The sequence below is a fragment of the Bufo bufo genome, chromosome 6 (genome assembly GCF_905171765.1).
Source record: "Bufo bufo chromosome 6, aBufBuf1.1, whole genome shotgun sequence".
Lineage (NCBI taxonomy): Eukaryota > Metazoa > Chordata > Amphibia > Anura > Bufonidae > Bufo > Bufo bufo.
In genome coordinates this window covers 422,269,209-422,296,580 of record NC_053394.1, presented here as the reverse complement: position 1 = coordinate 422,296,580, position 27,372 = coordinate 422,269,209, and the positions used below count along the sequence as shown (strand labels likewise).

General features: G+C 46.7%; 2 protein-coding genes across 4 annotated transcripts; both read left to right on the top strand.

Annotated features, from left to right (window-relative positions):
• Positions 1-372: 372 nt before the first annotated feature.
• Positions 373-14,842, top strand: AFMID (arylformamidase). 3 transcript variants are annotated; one of them, XM_040437808.1, is made up of 11 exons: positions 373-494; positions 3,245-3,335; positions 3,405-3,509; positions 3,748-3,796; positions 4,567-4,652; positions 7,836-7,908; positions 8,971-9,068; positions 13,152-13,230; positions 13,955-14,084; positions 14,438-14,542; positions 14,651-14,842. In XM_040437808.1, exons 1-11 carry the CDS (start codon positions 462-464, stop codon positions 14,681-14,683), a joined length of 882 nt encoding a protein of 293 aa, XP_040293742.1. In that variant the 5' UTR covers positions 373-461; the 3' UTR covers positions 14,684-14,842. The 3 variants fall into 3 exon arrangements, with proteins under 3 accessions (XP_040293742.1, XP_040293741.1, XP_040293743.1); XM_040437807.1 differs by lacking the exons at positions 13,955-14,084; positions 14,438-14,542; positions 14,651-14,842 and adding an exon at positions 13,460-13,938; XM_040437809.1 differs by lacking the exons at positions 4,567-4,652; positions 7,836-7,908; positions 13,955-14,084; positions 14,438-14,542; positions 14,651-14,842 and adding an exon at positions 13,460-13,945.
• A 2,487-nt stretch (positions 14,843-17,329) lies between these two features.
• BIRC5 (baculoviral IAP repeat containing 5) lies at positions 17,330-23,219 on the top strand. The gene is made up of 4 exons (XM_040436375.1): positions 17,330-17,536; positions 22,284-22,393; positions 22,515-22,632; positions 22,995-23,219. The coding sequence occupies exons 1-4, from the start codon at positions 17,387-17,389 to the stop codon at positions 23,082-23,084; spliced, it is 468 nt and encodes a 155-aa protein (XP_040292309.1). The 5' UTR covers positions 17,330-17,386; the 3' UTR covers positions 23,085-23,219.
• The last annotated feature ends 4,153 nt before the right edge of the window (positions 23,220-27,372 follow it).

Genomic DNA, 27,372 nt, shown 5'->3' with positions numbered 1-27,372 from the left:
GTTCCGAAATATACGGGCACTGGCCGAGTGAAGTCCATATCACGGATGCAGACCCATTGACTTGAATGGGTGCGCATTCCGCAAGATATGGAGCGGAGGCACGGATTGGAAGCGCTTCCGTGGGCTTTTGGGTCCATGTCCTATCTTCAGCCGAATCCTGCAGATCGCGGACCCATTCAAGTCAGTTCCGTTGAAGATCTATCATATGGAAATATCCACCGTGTGAACGTGGCCTCATGGGCCGAACAGACTCCCTGCTAGAGAGCTGTAAGTGCCGCCATATGGTGCTCTGGATTCCAAGCCATTCACCTGACACAGGCCAAAGGAGTGCTCCTATAGAACATTGCAGGGGAGTCCACAGGAAATGACCAGTAAGCTGCTGTTCTCACTGGCGTTGGGCGGGGGGCGGCGGAGTGTAGTGAACTCCTCGTCACCGGTCATAGTCCTGGCGACAGAGAAACATGGAGGAGACCTGGAGCAAGCTGGGGAAGGAGGTGAGGACGGAGGTGACATAAAGCTATATATACCGTAGACACCCGCTCAGCTGATACCAGTGATGTAAACCTTTATAACCAAAGGGCGAAGTACCCGGACACGCGTCATCCGGGCTGACTGCCAGTCAGCACCACTACCTGACCAGTTTTACCATAATTTGCAGAATTTTTATTTTTTTAATTCATTTAGCCACAAGGGGGCATAATGGTAAATGGTGAGTCCTAGTATATGAGGCATGTATGACCTCTCAGGACAGCGGTGCCCATCATATGGCAGCGCCAGCCGCACACGCTTCCATATTCTATGTATTAGGCAGCCATTGTTCCGATAACGTTTCATTTGATCCTGTGAAGCGCCACAGCAGCACAGAGTATTTCAGGAGAGGAGCGTGCTGATCTTGTGGGAGGTCACAGACTGAGAGTTACATTTTGGAACAGGGTTGTCGGCAGCACAGAGTATTTCAGGAGAGGAGCCTGCTGATCTTGTGGGAGGTCACCGACTGAGAGTTACATTTTGGAGCAGGGTTGTCGGCAGCACAGAGTATTTCAGGAGAGGAGCCTGCTGATCTTGTGGGAGGTCACAGACTGAGAGTTACATTTTGGAGCAGGGTTGTCGGCAGCACAGAGTATTTCAGGAGAGGAGCCTGCTGATCTTGTGGGAGGTCACAGACTGAGAGTTACATTTTGGAGCAGGGTTGTCGGCAGCACAGAGTATTTCAGGAGAGGAGCGTGCTGATCTTGTGGGAGGTCACAGACTGAGAGTTACATTTTGGAGCAGGGTTGTCGGCAGCACAGAGTATTTCAGGAGAGGAGCCTGCTGATCTTGTGGGAGGTCACAGACTGAGAGTTACATTTTGGAGCAGGGTTGTCGGCAGCACAGAGTATTTCAGGAGAGGAGCGTGCTGATCTTGTGGGAGGTCACAGACTGAGAGTTACATTTTGGAGCAGGGTTGTCGGCAGCACAGAGTATTTCAGGAGAGGAGCCTGCTGATCTTGTGGGAGGTCACAGACTGAGAGTTACATTTTGGAGCAGGGTTGTCGGCAGCACAGAGTATTTCAGGAGAGGAGCCTGCTGATCTTGTGGGAGGTCACAGACTGAGAGTTACATTTTGGAGCAGGGTTGTCGGCAGCACAGAGTATTTCAGGAGAGGAGCCTGCTGATCTTGTGGGAGGTCACAGACTGAGAGTTACATTTTGGAACAGGGTTGTCGGCAGCACAGAGTATTTCAGGAGAGGAGCCTGCTGATCTTGTGGGAGGTCACAGACTGAGAGTTACATTTTGGAGCAGGGTTGTCGGCAGCACAGAGTATTTCAGGAGAGAAGCATGCTGATCTTGTGGGAGTTCACAGACGGAGAGTTACATAGTGGAGCAGGGTTGTCGGCAGCACAGAGGATTTCAGGAGAGGAGCCTGCTGATCTTGTGGGAGGTCACAGACTGAGAGTTACATTTTGGAGCAGGGTTGTCGGCAGCACAGAGTATTTCAGGAGAGGAGCGTGCTGATCTTGTGGGAGGTCACAGACTGAGAGTTACATTTTGGAGCAGGGTTGTCGGCAGCACAGAGTATTTCAGGAGAGGAGCCTGCTGATCTTGTGGGAGGTCACAGACTGAGAGTTACATTTTGGAGCAGGGTTGTCGGCAGCACAGAGTATTTCAGGAGAGAAGCATGCTGATCTTGTGGGAGTTCACAGACGGAGAGTTACATAGTGGAGCAGGGTTGTCGGCAGCACAGAGGATTTCAGGAGAGGGCTGTACTTCTATTGTGAGAGTTAGGCCTCATGCACACGACCGTATGTATTTTGCGGAACAGAACAGCCGGCCCCTAATAGAACAGTCCTATCCTTGTCCGTAATGCGGACAATAATAGGACATGTTCTAATTTTTTTGCGGATCGGAAATACGGCCATACGGAAATGGAATGCACACGGAGTAACTTCCGTTTTTTTTTTGCGGACCCATTGAAATGAATGGTTTCGTATACGGTCCGCAAAAAAAACGGAACGGACACGGAAAGAAAATACGTTTGTGTGCATGAGGCCTTACATAGTGGAGCAGGATTGTCAGCAGCACAGAGGATTTCAGGAGAGGAGCATGCTGATGTTGTGGAGGGCAGTGACCCTTCCTATGTGGTGATATTAGGGAAGAGAGCTGCACATGACAAAAATGGGATCTCACAGACTCACAGTTACATGGCGGAAGGAGAAGGATCCCACAGTGACACAGAGTATTTAAGATCATCAGTAACCTCTCGCTCCTGTGATGTTAGTGAGGACAGGGCTACATGCCACGTGCAGAAGGAAAACTAGCGAGAGATCATGGACTGGGAGCTGCATGGAAGAAGGAGCAGGGTCTTCAGCAGCACAGAGTATTTCAGGAGAGGAGTGTGCTGATGTGGTGAGAGGCAAAAAACTGAGAGTTATATCATGGGAGGAGAAGATGCCTCAGCAGTGCAGAGTATTTCAGGAGAGTAGCATGCTGATCTTGTGGGAGGTCACAGACTGAGAATTACATGGTGGAGCTGGGTCTTCAGCAGCACAAAGTATTTCAGGAGAGGGCTGTACTTATATTGTGAGAGATCATAGACTGAGAGTTACACAGTTGAAGGAGCAGGGTCTTCAGCAGCACAGAGTATTTCAGAAGATGAGCGCGCTGATCTGTTGTAAGGTTACAGGTTTAGTGCCATAGTGGAAGGTTTAAGGCCCCCCAGCAGCACAGAGCACTTCAGCACAGACCATACGCTTTGTATTTTCAGGAGCTGGAGCATCAGTACTCACCTAGTCACTGGTCTCATCGTATGGACCGAGATGCCGTCATTGAGGCGCACGTGAGGGAGTTGACAGAAGGTATGATGTCACAGTATATGTGTATATATATATATATGGGCTGTATATTTACTGTACTTATCATCCAAGGCACAGAAGTATCTCGGGCCGCGGCACGGACCGCACTGGACATACCATATGGCGACAGTGACAGCGAGAAGATGGACCTGTATCTACCGGATGGAGAGCCAACCAGTAAGTGGACTCTGCACCCACATCCACAGTGTATGGGGGCCCTCCGAATTTCCCCCAACAGAGGAAAGAAGGATCGGGCATGTTGAATTTTACTGCCCAATCGTTTCGATCTGGCAGGAGTTTCCTCCTCTCTTACTATTGAGAACACATGCATGCTCAGCCGAATTGAGTATACATGTGCATGGAGCGGTCAGCAGGCTGCCCTACTGAGTCATGTCCCCCATTGCTTCCATTACAGAGTTCCCGATACTGGTGTACGTCCATGGAGGATACTGGCAGTTTCTGAGGTAAAGAGCACACAGATGGCAGAGGTGGTCACCATGCGCTGCCATCCTCATCGCCAGTCATCACAGTACAGGGGTAACATACCGCCTTTCACTATATAACTCTTACGTTGTGACCTCCCTGAAATACTCTGTGCTGCTGTGTATTCTGCTCCTTCCACCATGTATCTCATTGTCAGCACCTCCAGCTTATCTCTATTGCCCCCCCCCTCACATCAAGGCACTGAGGGGACACCCACTAGATGATCACACCCCTCTCCTGAAATACTCTGTGCTGCTAGAGACCCTGCTCCTTTCACTAGGTATCCCCAAGTCTGCGGTTCTCCTCCTCATATCATGACTCGGACTTGTTATATTCAGCCCTGTCCTCAGTACCTCTCCTGAAATCACTGCATTCCTGAAATACTCTGTGCTGCTAGAAGAACCTGCTTCTCTCTCAAGATCGCCACCTGCACAGTTCAGTCATGGGGACATTCTTGTTTGCATCCAAACATTCACACTTGTCACAGCTGAGACTTTGCTTCAGTTGTATCCAGTCTAAACAACCCCCGGCTGCACATTGGGGGGGGGGGGGGGGGGGGTAGCATCAGTCTGCGGTATTTCACACTGTGCTGTAAGGTGCGGAGGGGGGACCTGTGAGACCCTGACCTCTATCTATATCCATAGGGCAGGTGGGGGGCGCTGATGAGCACGTCTCACATCTCAGGGGCTCATGATGGGGTTAGTAATGCTGATTTCTACCAGGTATTATAACCACAGTCATCCTCCTCCAGCAAAGAGGAGTCCGGCTTCATGGCTGCCCCGCTCCTGTCTCATGGGATTGCTGTGATGGTGATGGATTATGATATTGCCCCAAAAGGTGAGATATCTGTATTATCCATCCGTCTGTCATCTGTCTGTCTATCTATTCTAGATAATCCTTAAAGGATATGCTCCCATTGTCTGACCTCTGGGACCCGCACCTACAATGAGAACAGAGCGGGGAAACTTGAGGAGGACGCACCGCGCATGCGCAGCCGCCCTCTATTCATTTCTATGGAGCCGCCAAAAATAGCTGAGCGCTGGCTCGGCTATTTCCGTCGGCCCCATAAAAAAGAAAGGGAGCGGTGGCCGCGCATGCGCCGTGTGCTCCCATTCACTTCAATGGGAGAGGCGGGGAGCTGCGCCTGGTGGTGCACGGACCCCGGGAAACCCGAGGTCTCCAGCCATAGCTCTCCCCGGCTCCGTTCTCCACAGCAGTAAAAGTAGTAGCGGTGTGCCAGCGGCTGCGGAAGAGATCAACATCCAAACTCCACCGCACTCCCAGAAAATGTAAATCAAAGGCCGTGTTCTCTAATCACCAATGTGATGATCTATTATCTATCTATTATCTATTATCTATCTATCTATTATCTATTATCTGTCTATCTATTATCTATCTATCATCTATCTATTATCTATCATCTATCTATTATCTATCTATTATCTATTATCTATCTATCTATTATCTATTATCTATTATCTATCTATCTATTATCTATCTATCATCTATCTATCTATCTATCTATCTATTATCTATCTATCTATCTATTATCTATCTATCTATTATCTATCTATCTATTATCTATTATCTATTATCTGTCTATCTATTATCTATCTATCTATTATCTATTATCTATTATCTGTCTATCTATTATCTATCTATCTATCTATCTATCTATTATCTATCTATCATCTATCTATTATCTATCATCTATCTATTATCTATCTATCTATCTATTATCTATCTATTATCTATTATCTATCTATCATCTATCTATCTATCTATCTATTATCTATCTATCTATTATCTATCTATTATCTATCTATCTATCATCTATCTATTATCTATCTATCATCTATCTATTATCTATCATCTATCTATCATCTATCTATCTATCTATTATCTATTATCTGTCTATTATCTATTATCTATCTCATATCTCCTATCAATTCAATTTAATAAAGCTTTATTGACACGTCCAAGTAAAACATTTAGCATTGCCAAAGCAAAATAAATAATAGGTATTGTAGAGGGGGGTTTGATGTGAGAATTAAAGGGGGTGGATGTTGGGTTAAAGGGGCAGTATGGGGGTATAATAGTCCATGGTGTCTCATCTTCCTCTCAGGTAGAGACATCTCCTATCTATCTAGATGAAGATAACAGAAATTGTACAGTCGTGGCCAAAAGTTTTGAGAATGACACAAATATTAGTTTTCACAAAGTTTGCTGCTAAACTGCTTTTAGATCTTTGTTTCAGTTGTTTCTGTGATGTAGTGAAATATAATTACACGCACTTCATACGTTTCAAAGGCTTTTATCGACAATTACATGACATTTATGCAAAGAGTCAGTATTTGCAGTGTTGGCCCTTCTTTTTCAGGACCTCTGCAATCCGACTGGGCATGCTCTCAATCAACTTCTGGGCCAATTCCTGACTGATAGCAACCCATTCTTTCATAATCACTTCTTGGAGTTTGTCAGAATTAGTGGGTTTTTGTTTGTCCACCCGCCTCTTGAGGATTGACCACAAGTTCTCAATAGGATTAAGATCTGGGGAGTTTCCAGGCCATGGACCCAAAATGTCAACGTTTTGGTCCCCGAGCCACTTAGTTATCACTTTTGCCTTATGGCGCGGTGCTCCATCGTGCTGGAAAATGCATTGTTCTTCACCAAACTGTTGTTGGATTGTTGGAAGAAGTTGCTGTTGGAGGGTGTTTTGGTGCCATTCTTTATTCATGGCTGTGTTTTTGGGCAAAATTGTGAGTGAGCCCACTCCCTTGGATGAGAAGCAACCCACACATGAATGGTCTCAGGATGCTTTACTGTTGGCATGACACAGGACTGATGGTAGCGCTCACCTTTTCTTCTCCGGACAAGCCTTTTTCCAGATGCCCCAAACAATCGGAAAGAGGCTTCATCTGAGAATATGACTTTGCCCCAGTCCTCAGCAGTCCATTCACCATACTTTCTGCAGAAGATCAATCTGTCCCTGATGTTTTTTTTGGAGAGAAGTGGCTTCTTTGCTGCCCTTCTTGACACCAGGCCATCTTCCAAAAGTCTTCGCCTCACTGTGCGTGCAGATGAGCTCACATCTGCCTGCTGCCATTCCTGAGCAAGCTCTGCACTGGTGGCACTCCGATCCCGCAGCTGAATCCTCTTTAGGAGACGATCCTGGCGCTTGCTGGACTTTCTTGGATGCCCTGAAGCCTTCTTAGCAAGAATTGAACCTCTTTCCTTGAAGTTCTTGATGATCCTATAAATTGTTGATTGAGGTGCAATCTTAGTAGCCACAATATCCTTGCCTGTGAAGCCATTTTTATGCAACGCAATGATGGCTGCACGCGTTTCTTTGCAGGTCACCATGGTTAACAATGGAAGAACAATGATTTCAAGCATCACCCTCCTTTTAACATGTCAAGTCTGCCATTTTAACCCAATCAGCCTGACATAATGATCTCCAGCCTTGTGCTCGTCAGCATTCTCACCTGAGTTAACAAGACGATTACTGAAATGATCTCAGCAGGTCCTTTAATGACAGCAATGAAATGCAGTGGGAAGGTTTTTTTGGGATTAAGTTAATTTTCATGGCAAAGAAGGACTATACAATTCATCTGATCACTCTTCATAACATTCTGGAGAATATGCAAATTGCTATTATAAAAACTTAAGCAGCAACTCTTCCAATTTCCAATATTTATGTAATTCTCAAAACTTTTGGCCACAACTGTACATACATTGCCCAGATATACTGAGTACTGCCGTACAGTGGACGTATAATTAGTCCCTAGTAGTGGCCGTGACTTCTCCCTTTGCTTCTCGCCCTCTGGCGCACAGGCCGGGCAGTGCCACCTCTCCTGGACGACCTGCCGCCCCTGTGCCTTCCATGGTCACTGCACAAAGTCTAGGTTTAGCAGTTTCCTGATACCTGTAGTCTATTACCTTTCTGTGCTGACTTCTGGCTGACCAAGCAGGGCTGCAGTGTAAAGCATGGCTAATAGTATTACCTGTCAATTATTTCAGGTGACATGGATCTAATGGTGGCGCAGGTCAGATGCAGCATTGCCGCAGTTCTAAGGCTTTACCCGCAGAATACGTAAGTTGGCCCTCCAGGGGCTGTGCCCGATGCAGGCTCTTATGGTCACACATGTGGCAGTAACATAGATTGGTCTATGCAATGTGACAATGGTTAACTCTTTACATGCCAGACTCGGATTGTTTTCTTCAAGTGTGACGAGAGGGACTCTTCTGGGTTCAGTTCTTGCGCCTGTCTGACTTGGCTTTGACAGCAGGTGGCGCTGCAGCCACTCATATTGAAGAATACAATATACTAGGAATGTTCATGCTTTTCATATTTCAAGACCTCTGCTTGCTGTCAATGATTGGGGTTATGGTTTCATCCAAATTCTGAAAAACAGCCCTGACCTAATACTTCTCACAGATGAGAATTTGCTACAGTTGTATCCAGTCTAGACAATCCCCAAGACTTCAGGCTGATATGTTTCACCTGCACTGATACATTGCAACAAACTACCAGGAAAAGGATTTGAGCTGCTGATGTATGTCGCTGGCAGATGATTATCTAGACTACATACAATAAGAGAAACGTTAGGTCTCTACAAGTTTGCAGCCTCCAAATGTAAACTTCTCATTCACTGACAGCAAGCAGATTAGAGAATCAAAACCTCAGATATATTAGAAAGTCGCAGAACTTTTCGTTATGTGAATATATCCACATTCCTGTGCTGATTAATTTCATAACCTATCTTTATAGTTATTGAAGTTTTTTTTCTGACACATAGCTTTCTGACATAGTTAGATAATAACATTTCTTGCTGCTCGCAGTCACCAGGAGGGGGAGCTCACACAATTATAAACCATAGGTCCTATTGAGCTCACTAACAAATCTGTCTTTGGTAAGCTCCTCAGCTCCCCCTAGTGGTGGCTGTGGGCAGACAGAACGTTATTACCTAACTCTATGCCTGTGCAGGCGATGTTGCAGAGAGCTGTCCCCTATACAGATATATCATGACCAGAATCAGCACGGGATTGATCTGCCCCCGCCATACCTGGTACTGCACCTATCAGAGGGTCGACCTTTGCCCTCATCTTTTCTTGTATGATACTTTTTGTTAATGTCAGGCATTTTGCTCTGCAGTGGAGTCTACCTGTGTGGCCATTCTGCTGGAGCCCACCTTGTAGCCATGACACTCTGCACGGACTGGATGGAGTATGGGGTGACAGCAGGTATTAAAGGTCAGTCTTAAAATATATGTCCACCATTATCCAGTTACATATAGAAGTAATGTACATAAAAATACATTATTCTCCAGAGCTGCACTCACTACTCTGCCGGTGGAGTCACTGTGTACATTACATTACATTACTTATCCTGTACTGATCCTGAGTTACATCCTGTATTATACTCCAGAGCTGCACTCACTATTCTACTGGTGCAGTCACTGTGTACATACATTACATTACTTATCCAGAGCCACACTACTGTACTGATCCTGAGTTACGTCCTGTATTATACTCCGAAGCTGCACTCACTATTCTGCTGGTGCAGTCACTGTGTACATATATTACTTATCCTGTACTGATCCTGAGTTACATCCTGTATTATACTCCGAAGCTGCACTCACTATTCTGCTGGTGGAGTCACTGTGTACATACATTACAGTACTTATCCTGTACTGATCCTAAGTTATATTCTGTATTATACTCCAGAGCTGCACTCACTATTCTGCTGGTGCAGTCACTGTGTACATACATTACATTACTTATCCTGTACTGATCCTGAGTTACATCCTGTATTATACTCCAGAGCTGCACTCACTATTCTGCTGGTGCAGTCACTGTGTACATACATTACATTACTTATCCATTACTGCTCCTGAGTTACATCCTGTATTATACTCCAGAGCTGCACTCACTGTTCTGCTGGTGGAGTCACTGTGCACATACATTACTTATCCTGTACTGATCCTGAGTTACATCCTGTATTATACTCCAGAGCTGCACTCACTATTCTGCTGGTGGAGTCACTATGTACATACATTACAGTACTTATCCTGTACTGATCCTGAATTACATCCTGTATTATACTCCGGAGCTGCACTCACTATTCTGCTGGTGCAGTCACTGCGTACATACATTACATTACTTATCCTGTACTGATCCTGAGTTACATCCTGTATTATACTCCAGAGCTGCACTCACTGTTCTGCTGGTGGAGTCACTGTGTACATACATTACATTACTTATCCTGTACTGATCCTGAGTTACATCCTGTATTATACTCCAGAGCTGCACTCACTATTCTGCTGGTGGAGTCACTGTGTACATACATTACATTACTTATCCTGTACTGATCCTGAGTTACGTCCTGTATTATACTCCAGAGCTGCACTCGCTATTCTGCTGGTGGAGTCACTGTGTACATACATTACATTACTTATCCTGTAATGATCCTGAGTTACATCCTGTATTATACTCCAGAGCTGCACTCACTATTCTGCTGGTGGAGTCACTGTGTACATACATTACTTATCCTGTACTGCTCCTGGGTTACATCCTGTATTATACTCCAGAGCTGCACTCACTATTCTGCTGGTGCAGTCACTGTGTACATACATTACATTACTTATCCTGTACTGATCCTGAGTTACATCCTGTATTATACTCCAGAGCTGCACTCACTATTCTGCTGGTGGAGTCACTATGTACATACATTACATTACTTATCCTGTAATGATCCTGAGTTACATCCTGTATTATACTCCAGAGCTGCACTCACTATTCTGCTGGTGGAGTCACTGTGTACATACATTACTTATCCTGTACTGATCCTGGGTTACATCCTGTATTATACTCCAGAGCTGCACTCACTATTCTGCTGGTGGAGTCACTGTGTACATACATTACATTACTTATCCTGTACTGATCCTGAGTTACATCCTGTATTATACTCCGGAGCTGCACTCACTATTCTGCTGGTGGAGTCACTGTGTACATACATTACTTATCCTGTACTGATCCTGGGTTACATCCTGTATTATACTCCAGAGCTGCACTCACTATTCTGCTGGTGGAGTCACTGTGTACATACATTACATTACTTATCCTGTACTGATCCTGAGTTACATCCTGTATTATACTCCAGAGCTGAACTCACTATTCTGCTGGTGCAGTCACTGTGTACATACATTACATTACTTATCCTGTACTGATCCTGAGTTACATCCTGTATTATACTCCAGAGCTGCACTCACTATCCTGCTGGTGCAGTCACTGTGTACATACATTACATTACTTATTCTGTACTGATCCTGAGTTACATCCTGTATTATACTCCGGAGCTGCACTCACTATTCTGCTGGTGGAGTCACTGTGCACATACAGTCATGTGAAAAAATTAGGACACCCTTTGAAAGCATGTGGTTTTTTGTAACATTTTTAATAAATGGTTATTTCATCTCCGTTTCAACAATACAGAGAGATTAAAGTAATCCGACTAAACAAAGAAAACTGAAGAAAAGTCTTTTCAAGATCTTCTGTAAATGTCATTCTACAAAAATGCCTATTCTAACTGAGGAAAAAGATAGGACACCCTCACATGTATTCCCTCTTAAATTGGCTCAGATCTCACACAGGTATATCACACCAGGTGCACATAATTAGTAGATCGTTACTCTGCATGTTGAATGAGGCTTGCCCTATTTAAACCTCAGACATTTAGTTTGGTGTGCTCCTGACTGTTGAAGTGAGAGTGAGCACCATGGTGAGAGCAAAAGAGCTGTCAGAGGACTTCAGAAAAAAGATTGTAGCAGCCTATGAGTCTGGGAAGGGATTTAAAAAGATCTCAAAAGATTTTGAAATCAGCCATTCCACTGTCCGGAAGATAGTCTACAAGTGGAGGGCTTTCAAAACAACTGCCAACATGCCCAGGACTGGTCGCCCCAGCAAGTTCACCCCAAGAGCAGACCGCAAGATGCTAAAAGAGGTATCCAAAAACCCTAAAGTGTCATCTCGAGAACTACAGCAGGCTCTGGCTACTGTTGATGTAGAAGTACATGCCTCTACAATCAGAAAGAGACTGTACAAGTTTAACTTGCATGGGAGGTGTGCAAGGAGGAAACCTTTGCTTTCCAAGAGAAACATCGAGGCCAGACTGACATTTGCCAGCGATAAAGTTGACAAAGACCAGGACTTCTGGAATAATGTTCTTTGGACAGATGAGTCCAAAATTGAATTATTTGGACACAACAGCAGAGGACATGTTTGGCGTAAACCAAACTCAGCATTCCAAGAAAAGAACCTCATACCAACTGTGAAGCATGGAGGTGGAAGTGTCATGGTTTGGGGCTGCTTTGCTGCAGCAGGACCTGGTCAGCTCACCATCATAGAATCCACGATGAATTCTACTGTGTATCAGAAGGTGCTTGAAGAACATGTGAGACCATCAGTTAGAAAATTAAAGCTGAAGCGGAACTGGACCATGCAACATGACAATGACCCAAAACATACTAGTAAATCAACCAAAGATTGGCTGAAAAAGAAGAAATGGAGAGTCCTGGAATGGCCAAGTCAAAGTCCAGATTTGAATCCCATTGAGATGCTGTGGGGTGACTTGAAAAGGGCTGTACGTGCAAGAAACCCCTCAAACATCTCACAGCTGAAAAAGTTCTGCATTGAGGAGTGGGGTAAAATTTCCTCAGACCGATGTCGAAGACTGGTAGATGGCTACAAGAACCGTCTCACTGCAGTTATTTCAGCCAAAGGAGGTAACACTCGCTATTAGGGGCAAGGGTGTCCTATCTTTTTCCTCAGTTAGAATAGGCATTTTTGTAGAATGACATTTACAGAAGATCTTGAAAAGACTTTTCTTCAGTTTTCTTTGTTTAGTCGGATTACTTTAATCTCTCTGTATTGTTGAAACGGAGATGAAATAACCATTTATTAAAAATGTTACAAAAAACCACATGCTTTCAAAGGGTGTCCTAATTTTTTCACATGACTGTACATTACATTACTTATCCTGTGCTGGTCCTGAGTTACATCCTGTATTATACTCCAGAGCTGCACTCACTATTCTGCTGGTGCAGTCACTGTGTACATACATTACATTACTTATTCTGTACTGATCCTGAGTTACATCCTGTATTATACTCCGGAGCTGCACTCACTATTCTGCTGGTGGAGTCACTGTGTACATACATTACTTATCCTGTACTGATCCTGGGTTACATCCTGTATTATACTCCAGAGCTGCACTCACTATTCTGCTGCTACCTGGAGTGTAGCCTCAGCCTCTCATGCCCTTCCCTCTATTTGCAGGGGCAGTCCTGGTGAGTGGAGTATATGACCTGCAGCCTATCATACATACCTATGTGAACGATGCCCTGCAGATGTCACTGTAAGTCTAGAGCTAATTAGTTACTGTGTTTTATAAGATTTCTGCAAGCTGTCAGTGAACAGAGACCATGTTGTACACAGTATATCTATACATATCTTGGGTTTGTTACAGTTGCATCCAGTCTAGAAAATCCTCTTTGAGCTAAACAGCCTGAAATACATTGTAACAAACTATCAGCAGTGGAGAGATCTGCTCTGCTCATGATGACTGACACATTATCTACCTCCAGGTCACAAGACGAGCGGCGTCGGTTTATTGGCGGCTTCCCGTCTGTATTTATAGCGCTGACATCACAGCAGCAGGAATCCACTAGTCTCCTCTGTCTTAAAGGGACGCTCCGCCTAAAGAAGCATGTGCTGCTGAATGCAGTCTATTGTCCGCTGTTATCAGCCTCTGCAGTGTTCAATGGGATTACAGATAATCCCTGCCCCCATGATGACCGCTTTATGTCACCCATGGCCTCCTCAGCAGCACAGCTATATCTCTGTGGCAGATGGGGCCCTGAGGGGCCCGGAGTAATAGCGAGGGCCTAGAGGTGTCATCATGCATCAAAATTATAAAAGGGTATTTTTTTTATTATTTGAAAAACAGCATCACCCCTGTCCACAGGTTGTGTGCGGTACTGCAGCTCAGCTCTATTCACTTCTAAGGAGCTGCAGTACCAGACACAACCTGCGGACAGGGGGCGGCGCCTTTAAGTCATGTCCTCCGCTTGTTTTCACAGGGAGGTGGCGCTAAAGAACAGCCCCTTACAGTATGTGGGTCAGATGAAGGCTGGGAACTGTCGTGTGGTCATCGCAGTGGCGGAGCATGACTCTCCGGAATTTCACAGACAGTCGCAGCACTATTTCCAGGTCAGGATGGTCGTGGGGACAAGGACCCATGCATGCCTATACTTGTGTCTATGCCCGGGTAGGGGCGGGCCTTAACGCAATGGCGTAAAAACGGCGTCCCTAAAGAATGTCGCCCGGTTTAGTTGAAATCAGCTGCAGTATTCAAGTGAGCTGCAATACCAGGGGCAACCTGCATTAAAAGGTGGCGCTGTTCTGCATCTGTATAGGGCCCATAGGATTCTGGCCGCCCATCCTGGACTTGGCACTCAGCTGCCTAGATGGGGCAGTATAGTAAGGGCAGATTCATCACTGCGTAGCCTCTGACGTTTAGGGATCTGGGAAAGTGGAGTCATTTTTTAACCCTCTCCTCTCAGAGCCTGAAGGCATCGGGACTTAGCGTCTCCTACGTACACGTAGACGGGACCGACCACTTCGACGTCATAGAGAAGCTATCTCAAGAAGAGTATGTCCTCACCCAGGTGAGTCACTGAGAGAAGGTAGGGATGTAGCAGAGCCGAGTTTGCTGTAGCAGAGCCTGAGGCATAGGTAGTCACCTGTTTACCTATCCGCACCCCTTTTCTTCACAGCTTATCCTAAAGATGATCACGGATCAGTTATGAGACCGATCGCTAGGGGCGGCAGCGGGGCCAGTGTGATGATGGAAGATGCCCATGTGTAGTACTGCTGTCCTTGTATGTGGTCTTAGGGGCCCCACAGGCGCCGGGGCCCTTGTGCAACAAATAAAACGATCAGCACCAGGTGTACGTTGTCCTCTTCTGAATTCTCGCACACATCCGTGCTGCCATTACTATCACATTTTTTGGGAAAGCTGGGTGACAACCTGCAAAGGCAGCCACACTGGTTGTCACCCCGCTTTTCCTGGATTCTGTACGGTAACTCTCACTAGTTCTGCACGAAGAGCCTGGGAAAGCTGGGTGACCACTCCGCGGCCATACTGGTTATCACCCAACATTTCCAAAAATACCAGCTACTACCACCCAACTTTCCCAAGAACTGATTCAACAGAGATATAGCGGGGGAGCAAACTGGCGGTAAAGCTGGATGATGATTCCTGCAGCAGTGGCAGTAGTCTGACTGGTGGTCACCCAGCTTTTCCCGGTTCTGGAATGGTAAATCTCCCTACTTACGTGCCGACAGAGCAGCAGGGAATCCTACACAGTTTAGGAAAGCTGGGTGACAACCTTGTGGGAACTGTGACGGAGGCCAAATCAGTTGTCACCCAGCTTTCCCAAAGACAGAAACGGCCATCTAATGTCTATGAGCCTCAATCTGCACATCTGTTGGAAAGTCTGGGTGACAACCTGGTGGGAACTGTAAAGGAGGCCATATCGGTTGTCACCCAGCTTTTCCTGGTTTCTGAATGGTAAATCTTCCCAGTTATGGGCTGACAGGGCAGCAGGGAAAGCTGGGTGACAACCTTGTGGGAACTGCGATGGAGGTCATACTGGTTGTCACCCATCTGTGAGCAGCCTAAGGCCTCTTTCACACTACCGTTTTTTTTTCCCGTTTTTTGCGTTCCGTATACGGAACCATTCATTTCAATGGTTTTGCAAAAAAAAACGGAATGTACTCTGTATGCATTCCGTTTCCGTATTTCCATTTTTCCGTTGAAATATAGAACATGTCCTATTATTGCCCGCAAATCACGTTCTGTGGCTCCATTCAAGTCAATGGATCCGCAAAAAAACGGAGCACATACGGAAATGCATCCGTATGTCTTCCGTATCCGTTGCGTTTTTGCTGAACCATCTATTCAAAATGTTATGCCCAGCCCAATTTTTTCTATGTAAGAACTGTATACTGCATATGGCATACGGAAGAACGGAAACGGAAACAAAAAAAAATGGGACAACGGATCCGTGAAAAACGGACCGCAAAACACTGAAATAGCCAAACAGTAGTGTGAAAGAGGCCAGTGGAAAAGCTGGGTCCTGTGGCCATATTGTCTGTCACCCAGCTTTCCCAGAAACAGATGTAACATAGAAGCAGCTGTGAGCATCCTGACTGTATGTCCAGTGGAAAAGCTAGGTGATGATTCTGGCGGGAGCTGTCATGGCAGCCACATTGGTGGTCACCCAGCTTTTCCTGGTTGCCTGTTTATGCATGAGCAGGAGTCTAGGAAAGCTGGGTGACCAGTCCTATGGCCATATTGTCTGTCACCCAGCTTTCCCAGAAACAAGCTGACACTGTGCTGCCAGGTAATGCACAGGGTCAGGGACGTAGCTATAGGGGGAGCAGAGGTAGCAGTCGCTACCGGGCCCAGGAGCCTGAGGGGCCCAAAGACCCTTGTGCTGCATAAGAGGACACACAAAGCACTGAGGGACGGGGGCCCAAGCCTAACTCTTGCACCAGGGCCCATGAGCCTTTAGCTACGCCCCTGCACAGGGTCACATGACTGCAGGCAGGTGGCGGTGGTATTATCCTCCCACTGTGTACAGAATGTGCGCCAGGAGATGAGTCACTCTGCGAGGAATATCAGCATGAGCATACGTGACATATCTGATCCCAGGAAAGCTGGGTGACGGCCAAAAGGCACTACCCGGCACACAGCTTTCCTAGACTCGTCACGTACAAGGAGATGGGATGTATCAGGATAGGCAGGAGGCTGGAAAAGCTGAGTGAATGCACCCGTCATGCTCAGGTACCGGCCCCGGATTGGCTGACGCCCCCAGATCCGGCTTTTAGAGGGGGTCCTCCTCCCTCCAGTCACTGTATAGAGGTTGTCACCCAGCTTTTCTATAGTCCTGAATGGTAAAGTTGCAGAGACATACAGCTATGGCTTACAGATTCCATACAGACCCAGCAAGCAGAGTAGACCACCCTCTGCGTTCTATATAACATCGGCAGCGAAAGCTCTCTCCCGTGCTGATAGTTTGTTACAATGTATCAGTCTAGAATCCAGTTTGATGAGCACACGGAGGATTGTCTAGACTCGATACAATTGTAACAAATACTCAGCTGTGAGGTTTACAAAGATAACAAAAAGAACATAAAAATAAATGTTCCATTCACTGACAGCAAACAGAGATACTGAGAACGGTGAAGAACTGACACAAAGTATATTAGAATGTTGCAGAACTGTACATTGTACAAATAACCTCCCAGTTTATGTCACTGTCTTTCTGTTACCATACCAATAAAGTGTGTTGAAGATGACGTTCCCACAGGGGCATGTATACCTCAGTGCATGACGGGGATTGTAGTTCTTACTGGGGGGCGGTCCTTATTTACGTCATTGGGGGGCGGGCGGCGCTTCTCTTCCCGTGGTGCTTTGCGCGGCGGCTGGATTTGAATTGTGCGCCATGTTGACCAGTTCTCCGCTCGTTTTGCCTCCTCCTAACCCCGCGGACCCCGAATTACCGGATGAATGGCGCCTGTACCTGCAAGAGACGCGGGTCCGGACCTTCAGCAACTGGCCCTTTACGGAGGGCTGCGCCTGTACACCGGAGCAGGTGAGCGGAAGACGGGCCCTTCCGTACAGAGTGTATACCTGTGTGTATAGTGATGTGAATGTCTATAGGAGAGTGTGTGTCTGTATGGGGGGGGGGGTGTATGTGTCTGTATGGGGGGGGGTGTATGTGTCTGTATGGGGGGGGGGGTATGTGTCTGTATGGGGGGGGGGGTATGTGTCTGTATGGGGGGGGGGGGTGTGTCTGTATGGGGGGGGGTGTATGTGTCTGTATGGGGGGGGGGGGTATGTGTCTGTATGGGGGGGGGTGTATGTGTCTGTATGGGGGGGGGTGTATGTGTCTGTATGGGGGGGGGTGTATGTGTCTGTATGGGGGGGGGTGTATGTGTCTGTATGGGGGGGGGGGGTGTGTCTGTATGGGGGGGGGTGTATGTGTCTGTATGGGGGGGGGGTGTATGTGTCTGTATGGGGGGGGGTGTATGTGTCTGTATGGGGGGGGGGGTATGTGTCTGTATGGGGGGGGGGGTATGTGTCTGTATGGGGGGGGTGTATGTGTCTGTATGGGGGGGGGTGTATGTGTCTGTATGGGGGGGGGTGTATGTGTCTGTATGGGGGGGGGTGTATGTGTCTGTATGGGGGGGGTGTATGTGTCTGTATGGGGGGGGGGGGTATGTGTCTGTATGGGGGGGGGTGTATGTGTCTGTATGGGGGGGGGTGTATGTGTCTGTATGGGGGGGGGTGTATGTGTCTGTATGGGGGGGGGTGTATGTGTCTGTATGGGGGGGGGTGTATGTGTCTGTATGGGGGGGGGTGTATGTGTCTGTATGGGGGGGGGTGTATGTGTCTGTATGGGGGGGGGTGTATGTGTCTGTATGGGGGGGGGTGTATGTGTCTGTATGGGGGGGGGTGTATGTGTCTGTATGGGGGGGGGTGTATGTGTCTGTATGGGGGGGGGTGTATGTGTCTGTATGGGGGGGGGGTGTATGTGTCTGTATGGGGGGGGGGTGTATGTGTCTGTATGGGGGGGGGTGTATGTGTCTGTATGGGGGGGGGGGGATGTGTCTGTATGGGGGGGGGTGTATGTGTCTGTATGGGGGGGGGTGTATGTGTCTGTATGGGGGGGGGTGTATGTGTCTGTATGGGGGGGGGTGTATGTGTCTGTATGGGGGGGGGTGTATGTGTCTGTATGGGGGGGGGTGTATGTGTCTGTATGGGGGGGGGTGTATGTGTCTGTATGGGGGGGGGTGTATGTGTCTGTATGGGGGGGGGTGTATGTGTCTGTATGGGGGGGGGGGTATGTGTCTGTATGGGGGGAGTGTATATAGCGGTGTCTGTGTATGGGGGGAGTGTATATAGCGGTGTCTGTGTATGGGGGGAGTGTATATTGATGGGAGTCTGTGTATGGGGGGGTGTATATAGCTGGGTCTGTATGTATGGGGGGGTGTATGTGTGGGTCTGTATGTGTGGGTCTGTATGTGTGGGGTGTATATAGCGCGGTGTCTGTGTATGGGGGGGGGTGTATATTAATAGTAGTCTGTGTGGAGTATGGCTGTGCCTATAGCGGTGTATTCCGGGCTCTGTGTAGCTATAGATCAGTGTCTGCTTACATGTCAGTTGTTGAGCGAACGTGTGGTTTCACGTTTGGCGTACAGGTTCGGGATATGTAAGAATTCCGTTATGGATTCCACTACCACGGACTATAAGGTATGGCCCATAAAGGGTTTCTTGGATAGCCCGAGCCGTGTACACCGTCTGCTCAGCACTGTATAAGGCTACATTCACACTTGCGCTGCTTTTCGTTATTGAGATCCAGCAGAGGATCCGTTTAGTCCTTATGAATTTTGAATAGAAAGAGATCCGTTCCGTCAGCATTCCGCGTTGTGACCGGACACAGAACCGCTGCAGAAACAATCTAAGTCAATGGTGAGAGATCTGTTTAATTCCGTCAGAGGATCTCCATACCAGAATTAACCCTGCATGTGTTGAAGGTAGCCGAAGAGGCATTCACACAACAACCGTATAAATGGATCCGCATCCGTTCTGCAATTTTGCGGACTCATTCATTGCATTGTCTGTTAGTAGGAGAGTATGTGCATTGTACTGCATCACACGGTCATGTCCGGCTTCGTGCGTTCACTGCCGTACGTCACGTGGTTTCTGATCTCGCAGGACAGAGTGTATAAAGCATCACTACCCATCTAACAGACACGAGACTCTCAAAGGGGTATTCCCATCTCAGACATTGGGGGCACATCACTAGGATATTCTCCCCATTATCTGATAGGAATGAACCCTGCTGGAGGGTACACTGCGCATGCGTGGCCGCCCTCCGTGTACCTTCTAATGGCTGAGCAGCATGAAGTCCCATAGGAGGCGCCCCTCCACTACTCTATTCACTTCTACGGGGCCAGTGCTCGCCCATTTTCAGCATTCCCATAGGCATGAATGGAGGGCGGCCGCACATATACAGTAAACCCTCCGGCAGAGGTGGCACCGCAGCTATCAGACATTGGGGGCATATCGTAGCGATACTGTAGCACCCCTATATGCTCCTCCTTATTACCAATTGTTTAAGCATGGCACTTTTGTAGATACATGAATATAGATATATAAATATGAAATGTATTAATATCATTGGATACACATTAGAAATTGATAAGCAAATAATATGCACGGCACTTTAAATATATATGATCATGAAATAGGTCTAAATTTTAGAGATTATATATTCTTTTACATATGATGACAAGTAAGAAGCACTTTGCTGCACGTGGCACTTTGGTATATTTAATATATGTATTAGATGGTACATTCATGAATGTATGGGATGAATCCATAAACTGGAGATATCCCTCATTCATGCATGGTTTGGATGGAAAGGATTAATATGCTAATATGCGTATTGAATAGTTTCACTATTAGAGTTTGATGATAAATATAGATTCTCGGTGAGAGGCATGTGATGCATGTATGTGCAATGTAAATGTATGTACGGAACTGACGTATATATAAAAATATAAACTATTTGGTGCACACGCACATCTACATGCTTCTATCTGAGTATGGGAGGATACTGACATCCCTAACACCTATGCACATGGTTGTATATTCTTCCTGTATATCCACTTTTAGGGGGTAAATTATGGTATGACTCATGTTACCAGTTTCTTGTTGAGTATACTGGAGTGCTATATGCATCTCCTTATTTTTATTTGTATTTTTGTATGAAAACAACATTATTGTCATAACTAATTTCTGGATGTAATAATATGTTAATATAAATTGATATAAAAATGATTCTGTGCAGGAGTAATGAAAGGGGAGGAAAAACTTATAGCTGATAGAGACACGATCTGAGTCCTTCACGTAATTATATTTAGTGACGTGGTGGGCGGACCTCAATAGAATACATCTAGGGATATACAAAAGTAAGAAATGATCGATATTGAGATCAATTAGATAGATACTCCTATATGGTAGACAAGCTTGTAGATAAATCACCTCATGACTCCTGCGCGCATCCCGGATCGGGGGTGGGAGGACTTCCGCCGTTCCGACGCGCGTGATCGGAGTGACGTCAGACGTGGTCTGCCCTCGCTCGGATCGCGCTGACGGAAGGGCGGAAGCTCCAAGAACATCCTTACCCGGCGAGTATGGGATGCGCCGTAATAGGAATCGCCACTAGCCTTATCACATGACGCAGGAACGGGCAGCCATAGGCCACTAACCACTTTAAAGAACCTCCGTAGCCATTAGAAAGAAATCCTCCTGAAGAAGCAACAAGCGAAACGTACGTCGAGGAGACGCCGCACAGAGACAGCTCACACGCACGCCACTAGATATCGGGTAGGTGAAGGATTTAGATCGGTCTGATACATGGGCTTCAGTGCCTGATGATTAATGATTTGAACAGTCACGATCTCAGCATATATATGCAACCTATGCCTGCCTGCATTCATACCTATACCTGTTTTAAATTGGAGAAAGGAATGATTGCAGGGCTGGATATAGCTTCAAATAATATATGCTGATCCAGGCCCTGCACTCACAACACCCTCCAGGTGAATGCAGGCATTTAAACAATTTAGATCTGCTACTAGTGAATGCATTGTGAACTGCCTCTAGAGGCACACTGTATGGGCTCTACATGTATGTTTGTATGTTAGTTTTATGTCACAATAAAAATTCTACTTTATTAGGTAAACACGTTGTACCGATTCTCTTTGTTGAAACTTATTACCAATTCCCTCTGATATAAAAAAATATATATAATGAAACTCCCCCGCATAACGGATATCGGACGGATCCGTTTTGCAGCCCACAGACTTCTATTATGACGGAATGAATAACAGAATCGCCTCTAAAGGCATTCCGTCATAGAATTGTGTTATGGACCGTGGTAACGGAATCCATAACGCAGTTCACCTTTTGCCACCGAACGAATTTCAAAATATGAAATTCGCGCATCTCTAGTCACTTTCTTGACAAATGTCAGTCCGTGATGTCGGTAGGATTTAGTATATAGTGTCACACCTTCTCTGTGTACATTGTATATCTCCTAGATCCTACAATCGTATGCACAGCTTCCACCCCCGCTGACGTTACGGTTGATTTTTCGTGGTATTGTATATTTGATAATTATGACTTTTTATTTTTTTTATTTTGTATCTCATTGGTAATGGGGAGAATATGGGTATTTATTGCACAGTGTCTGTATACACCCAGTATGTGTCGGTGTAGACCTGGGTCCGTGCACGTATTACACCGTTGTCTCCCCCCCTCCGTTACAGATGGCGGCGGCCGGCTTCATCCACTGCCCCGGCGGGAACAGCCCTGACGTCGCCCAGTGTTTCTTCTGCCTAAAGGAGCTGGAAGGGTGGGAGCCGGAGGATGACCCCATGTGAGTGCGGGCACGGGGTGGGCAGGTTTTCACAATGATGGCAGCCATGTTGGTCAGAGCTTTCTGGTGGCGTAAGATCAAATATATATATTTTTTTTTTTACAATTTCTGTTTTTTCCAGGCAGGAGCACAAGAAGCACTCGCCTGCCTGTCCGTTCATCTCCCTCAAGAAGAAGGCCGAAGAGCTGACGCTCAATGAGTTCCTGAAGCTGGATAAGGAGCGGGTGAAGATAAAGATGGTAAATGTGACGTAACGATAGAGGCCACTTATCGGGGGGGGGGGGGGGGGGTGACATTGATTTGCAGTAAAGCAACCAATCAAAATTCAGCTCTTTTCCGTCTGGGAAACAGCGCCACATCTGTTCGTGCCCAGAAGTGCATTGACTTGAATGCTTTTGGACACGTGACGCTGTTACTGAAGGAAGTAATGTGGGGAAAGAGGCTTGTACTTTGTGTCTTTGCCTGCGTTAACCCTGTCAGTGGGAGACTCGGGGATCAGAAGTGCAGCCCTTACTGAGCAAAGCCTGAAGTTGGGGCACCTCTCGGCTTGTCCAGCAGAGGGCGCTGTATCTCACTTCCGCTCCTGTTTCTTCCCTTCCAGAATAAAATGATGAACCAGCACATTGAGAAGTTCCAGACGACGGCGCAGACGGTGCGGGGATTTCTGGAGAAGCTGGATAAAGACGAATGACTCCTCCCTGCGCTCCCGTGTATATACTGTTAATACTTTCTTGTCTGTTTGTTCCGCTCTCAGATTCTGTATGTTATTCCCATGCTCTGTGTAATATACTTCTTACTTTAATAAATTTTCATCTGTTACAACCTGTCCAGATGGAGGTCGTTTATTTTGCTCATTGATTCTTTCTGTTCCTGGGAAAGCTGGGTGACAACCAATGCTGCAGGAGACCACTGCCTTCATGTTATGGAGAGAGGTGGCTGCACATGCATGGCAGTCTCCGTTATCTTCTATGGGACTTCCCATAAGAGCTGTTCATGTGCAGCCACCTCTTGCAGTCATCTACTGTTCTGGATCACCCCTTTAAGTGACTGAGCCCCCAGTAGGATGGGTCACGTTGTGGAATACGTCGGTGCAATCTCATGCATGTATGCCACTATGTAAGGCCCCTTTCCATAACTATTAGGAAGGGTATGTCTCTTAGGTCTGTTTACCGCCGCCTTTCCTGCAGTCCCATGGGGTCAGCTGCATTCTAGGAGTTTGCAATGACAACTGTTAGATTCCTGGGATGGTTCTCAGTCAGGCCTGGATAGGAAAATTAAGTTGTCTGAAGATGTTATCTCTTCCTTAGTTTGGTGGTTGCAGGAGGAAAATGTATCCAGAGGTCTTGATTGGAACCCTCGATGTTCTGTGGTAATAACCACAGATGCTAGCCCCTTTGGGTGGGGGGCGCACATGGGGGAGATAAACTGCCAGGGGTCTTGGGATCCGGAGTCCCAGGCTAGTTCTTCAAATTACAAAGAGCTCTTGCAGTTTTTAAGGCCCTTCAATCCTTAGCTCCTTCTATCAGGGGTTAAGATGTAAAAAAAAAAATTCTGATAATACAACTACTGTGTCCCTGATCAACAGACAAGGAACTACCAGATGTGCAAGTCTAATGTCATTGTCTTTTCAGTTTCTCTCCCTGGCATAATCCCAACTAAATTCAATATCAGCTGTTCACTTAAGAGGAGACCTGAACCTGAGAGCAGATTATCTCAGCAGACACCGGATTCGTCAAGGAGAGTGGAAGTTAAATCCAGAGGGGTTTCCGGAAGATCTCAGCCTTATTGGGCAAGCCTCAGATAGATCTCTTTGTCACGTTACAAGCCAGCAGGAAAGACGTTACGCATAAGATTTATGTCAGAATCTGGAGAAAATTTCTGTCCACGATTGACCTTGCTTCCTTTGACCCAGGAAAACCCAGCTTGGCAGATATTTTGGATTTTCTGCAGAAAGGTCTGGAAAAGGGGTTGAGAGTGGCCGCTCTCAAAGTTCAGGTTTCGGCCTTGGGAGCTTTGTTTGGCCAGAAGATTGCGGATCATCCCTGGATCATCAGATTCCTTAAGTCAGTCAAGAGATTGCAGTTGTCCGTACCGATAAGATCGCCATCTTGGGACCTTTCAGTGGTTCTTCAGTCCTTATGTGTAGGTCCCTTTGAGCTCTTAACTGATGTTCCTCTCAGACTGCTAGTTCAGAAGACCACCCTCTTGGTCGCAGTAACATCGGCGGGTAGGGGAGTTAGCAGCCTTATCTGTCAGAGAGCCCTATACTCAGATCCTAGAAGACAGAATAATCTTTAAGCCAGATCCAGCATTTCCCTTACGCCCATGACAGCACCCTTGAGAGAGACCGCCTCCATCCAGGACAGGAAACAGGAACTTTCGTGGAGAGCTCATAAGGAGGAGCATGGCCCCAAGACCACCAGTTCCTGTTTCCTGTCCTAGACACGGACGGTTCGTGGAGAAAAGAAGGTTAGGCTGCAGGGCCCCTGAGAATAGTTCGAAGTGGGGTTACCTGTTTCGGCGTAAGTCTCCTCTAGGAGCCGCCGGCCGGAGTCTGGTGCTTGCTGCTGGGGTCTGGCTTACGCCGCGCTGCCGCTACTCTGCAGTCCCGGTCGCACTGAGAGGTGCGTCCGACACGCCGGTCCCTCCTGACAGTGTTCAGGCGGGCCGGGGCCTCCTCCTCACCATCCTTCTCTGGGGAGACAATCTCGCGATCCGGTCTCGGCGTCAAGACTTCCGGTATTTGGAACGCATGTAGCGTGCGTTCCGGAAGTAGGAAGTGCTTCTCCTACTTAGGGCCGCAGATGGTTTCAGCAGGACCCGACCGAGGGAATCGAACCCACAGGAGGCGCACGGTCAGCAGCAGCCCAGCCAGCCTTATAGGAAGCCGGATTTTTTTGGATCCTGGGAGTCACTCTACCCCACAGCGGTATGGAGGAGGAGAGTGCCCAACGCGCCGATCAACAGGAGGGTCATGAATGCAGACTGGTACTCCTGGTGGGGTAAGGGGGATCATTAAATTGGGACAGGCCTCCTAAGTTGGATGCACCGGTTGCAAAAATCTCAAAAAGATCGGCTCTACCGTTTGAGGACTTGGGTACTCTTAAAGACCCTATGGATAAACGAGCAGAGGGTTACCTTAAAAAAGTTTGGGAGACCTCAGCTCAAGCGTTCAAACCAAATATTGCCGCCACATCCACTGCTAGGTCTCTGAAATTATGGCTGGAAGAATTAGAATCCCACATTCAAGATAAAACCCCGAGAGATCAATTGTTAGCCGTTTTTCCCAATCTACTTAAAGCAGTAGACTTTATTTCTGATGCCTCGGCAGATGCTTTAAAATTAAATGCTAGGTCAGCTGCACTTTCTAATTCAGCGAGACAAGCTATTTGGCTAAAAGGATGGTCGGGAGACACTGGATCAAAAAATAAACTTTGTGCAATTCCTTGTCAGGGCGATTTTTTTTTTGGGTCCGTCTTGGACGACCTTTTGGATAAAGCTTCAGGCAATAAAAAAGGATTCCCTGTCTCCAGACCCCTGAAAAAACAACGTTTTTTTCGCAAAAACAAGAAAGATTTTTTTAGGGGCCAGAGGAAAGACTTTAGAGCAGACAACAAGAATAGGAAAAGTAAGGGTTTCCTCTTTAGTTCCCAATCCTCCTCAACCTCTAAACCATCACAGCAATGACGGTCTCTCTCCCGTGGGTGGCAGACTTTCTCTCTTCCCTTACGCTTGGGAAAAAATCTCCTCAAGCCCCTGGATTTTAAGCGTAATAAGAGAAGGGTTTTGTCTAGAGTTTCTCTCACCCACCGGACAGATTCAAAATTACAAATTTTCTAGGAAATTCAGGCAAAAATCAAGCTTTACAACAGGAGATTGCATCCTTCAAAAAAATGTTCTAGTTCCGGTGCCAGAGGCGGAGAGAGGCAGAGGTTTCTACTCTTCCCTTTTTCTGGTTCCCAAACCGGATGGAACATTCAGAACAATCATAAATCTAAAAGATCTAAATCAGTATCTCTCCTACAAAAAATTCAGAATGGAATCCATCCAATCAGTTTTAAAACATCTTTTCGGGGGCTGTTTCATGGCTACGATAGATATAAGAGATGCGTACTATCACATCCCTATTCAGGCAGACTGTCAAAAATTCCTCAGAGTCGCTGTTTCAATAGGAAGTCACATTCAGCACCTACAATATACAGCCCTTCCCTTTGGGATTTCTCAAGCTCCCAGGCTTTTCACGAAAGTCATGGCAGAAGTCATGGCTCATATAAGAGAAAGAGACATTCTAGTGATTCCTTACCTAGACGACCTCCTGGTGGTAGCAGAGTCAGAATCCCTTCTCGAAATACAACTCAAAAAAGTAGTGCAGATCCTAGAAGACCTCGGCTGGCAAATAAACTGGGAAAAATCACATCTAATACCTTCCCAAGTTCGTGTCTTCCTAGGAATGATGCTGGACTCAAAGAAACTACTTTGTATCCTACCCCAAGACAAGATTCAGAGATTAATACAACAGGTTCAGTCCCTGATATCTTCAAAAAACCCTACTATCAGGCAAGCAATGGCGGTCTTGGGCAGAATGACTTCCACTATACCAGCGGTCAGTTGGAGCCATCTTCACTCCAGACCCCTACAGTGGCAAATTCTGAAGGAATGACAAGGCACCCTACGCCCATTAGACACACCCCTCACACTCACCCCCCAAGTGATCCAGTCTCTTCGCTGGTGGCTGAATCCTGTAAACCTGTCCCAGGGGCTCCCTTGGATCCAACAAAATGTTGTTACCCTTACCACCGACGCAAGTCCTTCCGGTTGGGGGGCCTGTTGCCTAGGGTACTTAAGGCAAGGTGTTTGGGGGAGAGAGCAGAGTCTAGACTCCCAAAACATGAGGGAACTGAGAGCAGTTTTTCTCGCCTTAAAAGAATTTCTTCCTCTACTTCAGGGAAAAGCTATAAAAGTTTTTTCGGACAACGCCA

Excerpts from the sequence above, each read along its gene's own strand:
- AFMID (XM_040437807.1), top strand. The coding sequence starts at position 462 with ATGGAGGAGACCTGGAGCAAGCTGGGGAAGGAG. Across the intron at positions 3,797-4,566 it reads GGATACTGGCAGTTTCTGAG|CAAAGAGGAGTCCGGCTTCA; the intron begins GTAAAGAGCACA and ends ATCCTCCTCCAG. Across the intron at positions 7,909-8,970 it reads AGGCTTTACCCGCAGAATAC|TGGAGTCTACCTGTGTGGCC; the intron begins GTAAGTTGGCCC and ends TTTGCTCTGCAG.
- BIRC5 (XM_040436375.1), top strand. The coding sequence starts at position 17,387 with ATGTTGACCAGTTCTCCGCTCGTTTTGCCTCCTCCTAACCCCGCGGAC. Across the intron at positions 17,537-22,283 it reads GCGCCTGTACACCGGAGCAG|ATGGCGGCGGCCGGCTTCAT; the intron begins GTGAGCGGAAGA and ends CCTCCGTTACAG. Across the intron at positions 22,394-22,514 it reads GAGCCGGAGGATGACCCCAT|GCAGGAGCACAAGAAGCACT; the intron begins GTGAGTGCGGGC and ends TGTTTTTTCCAG.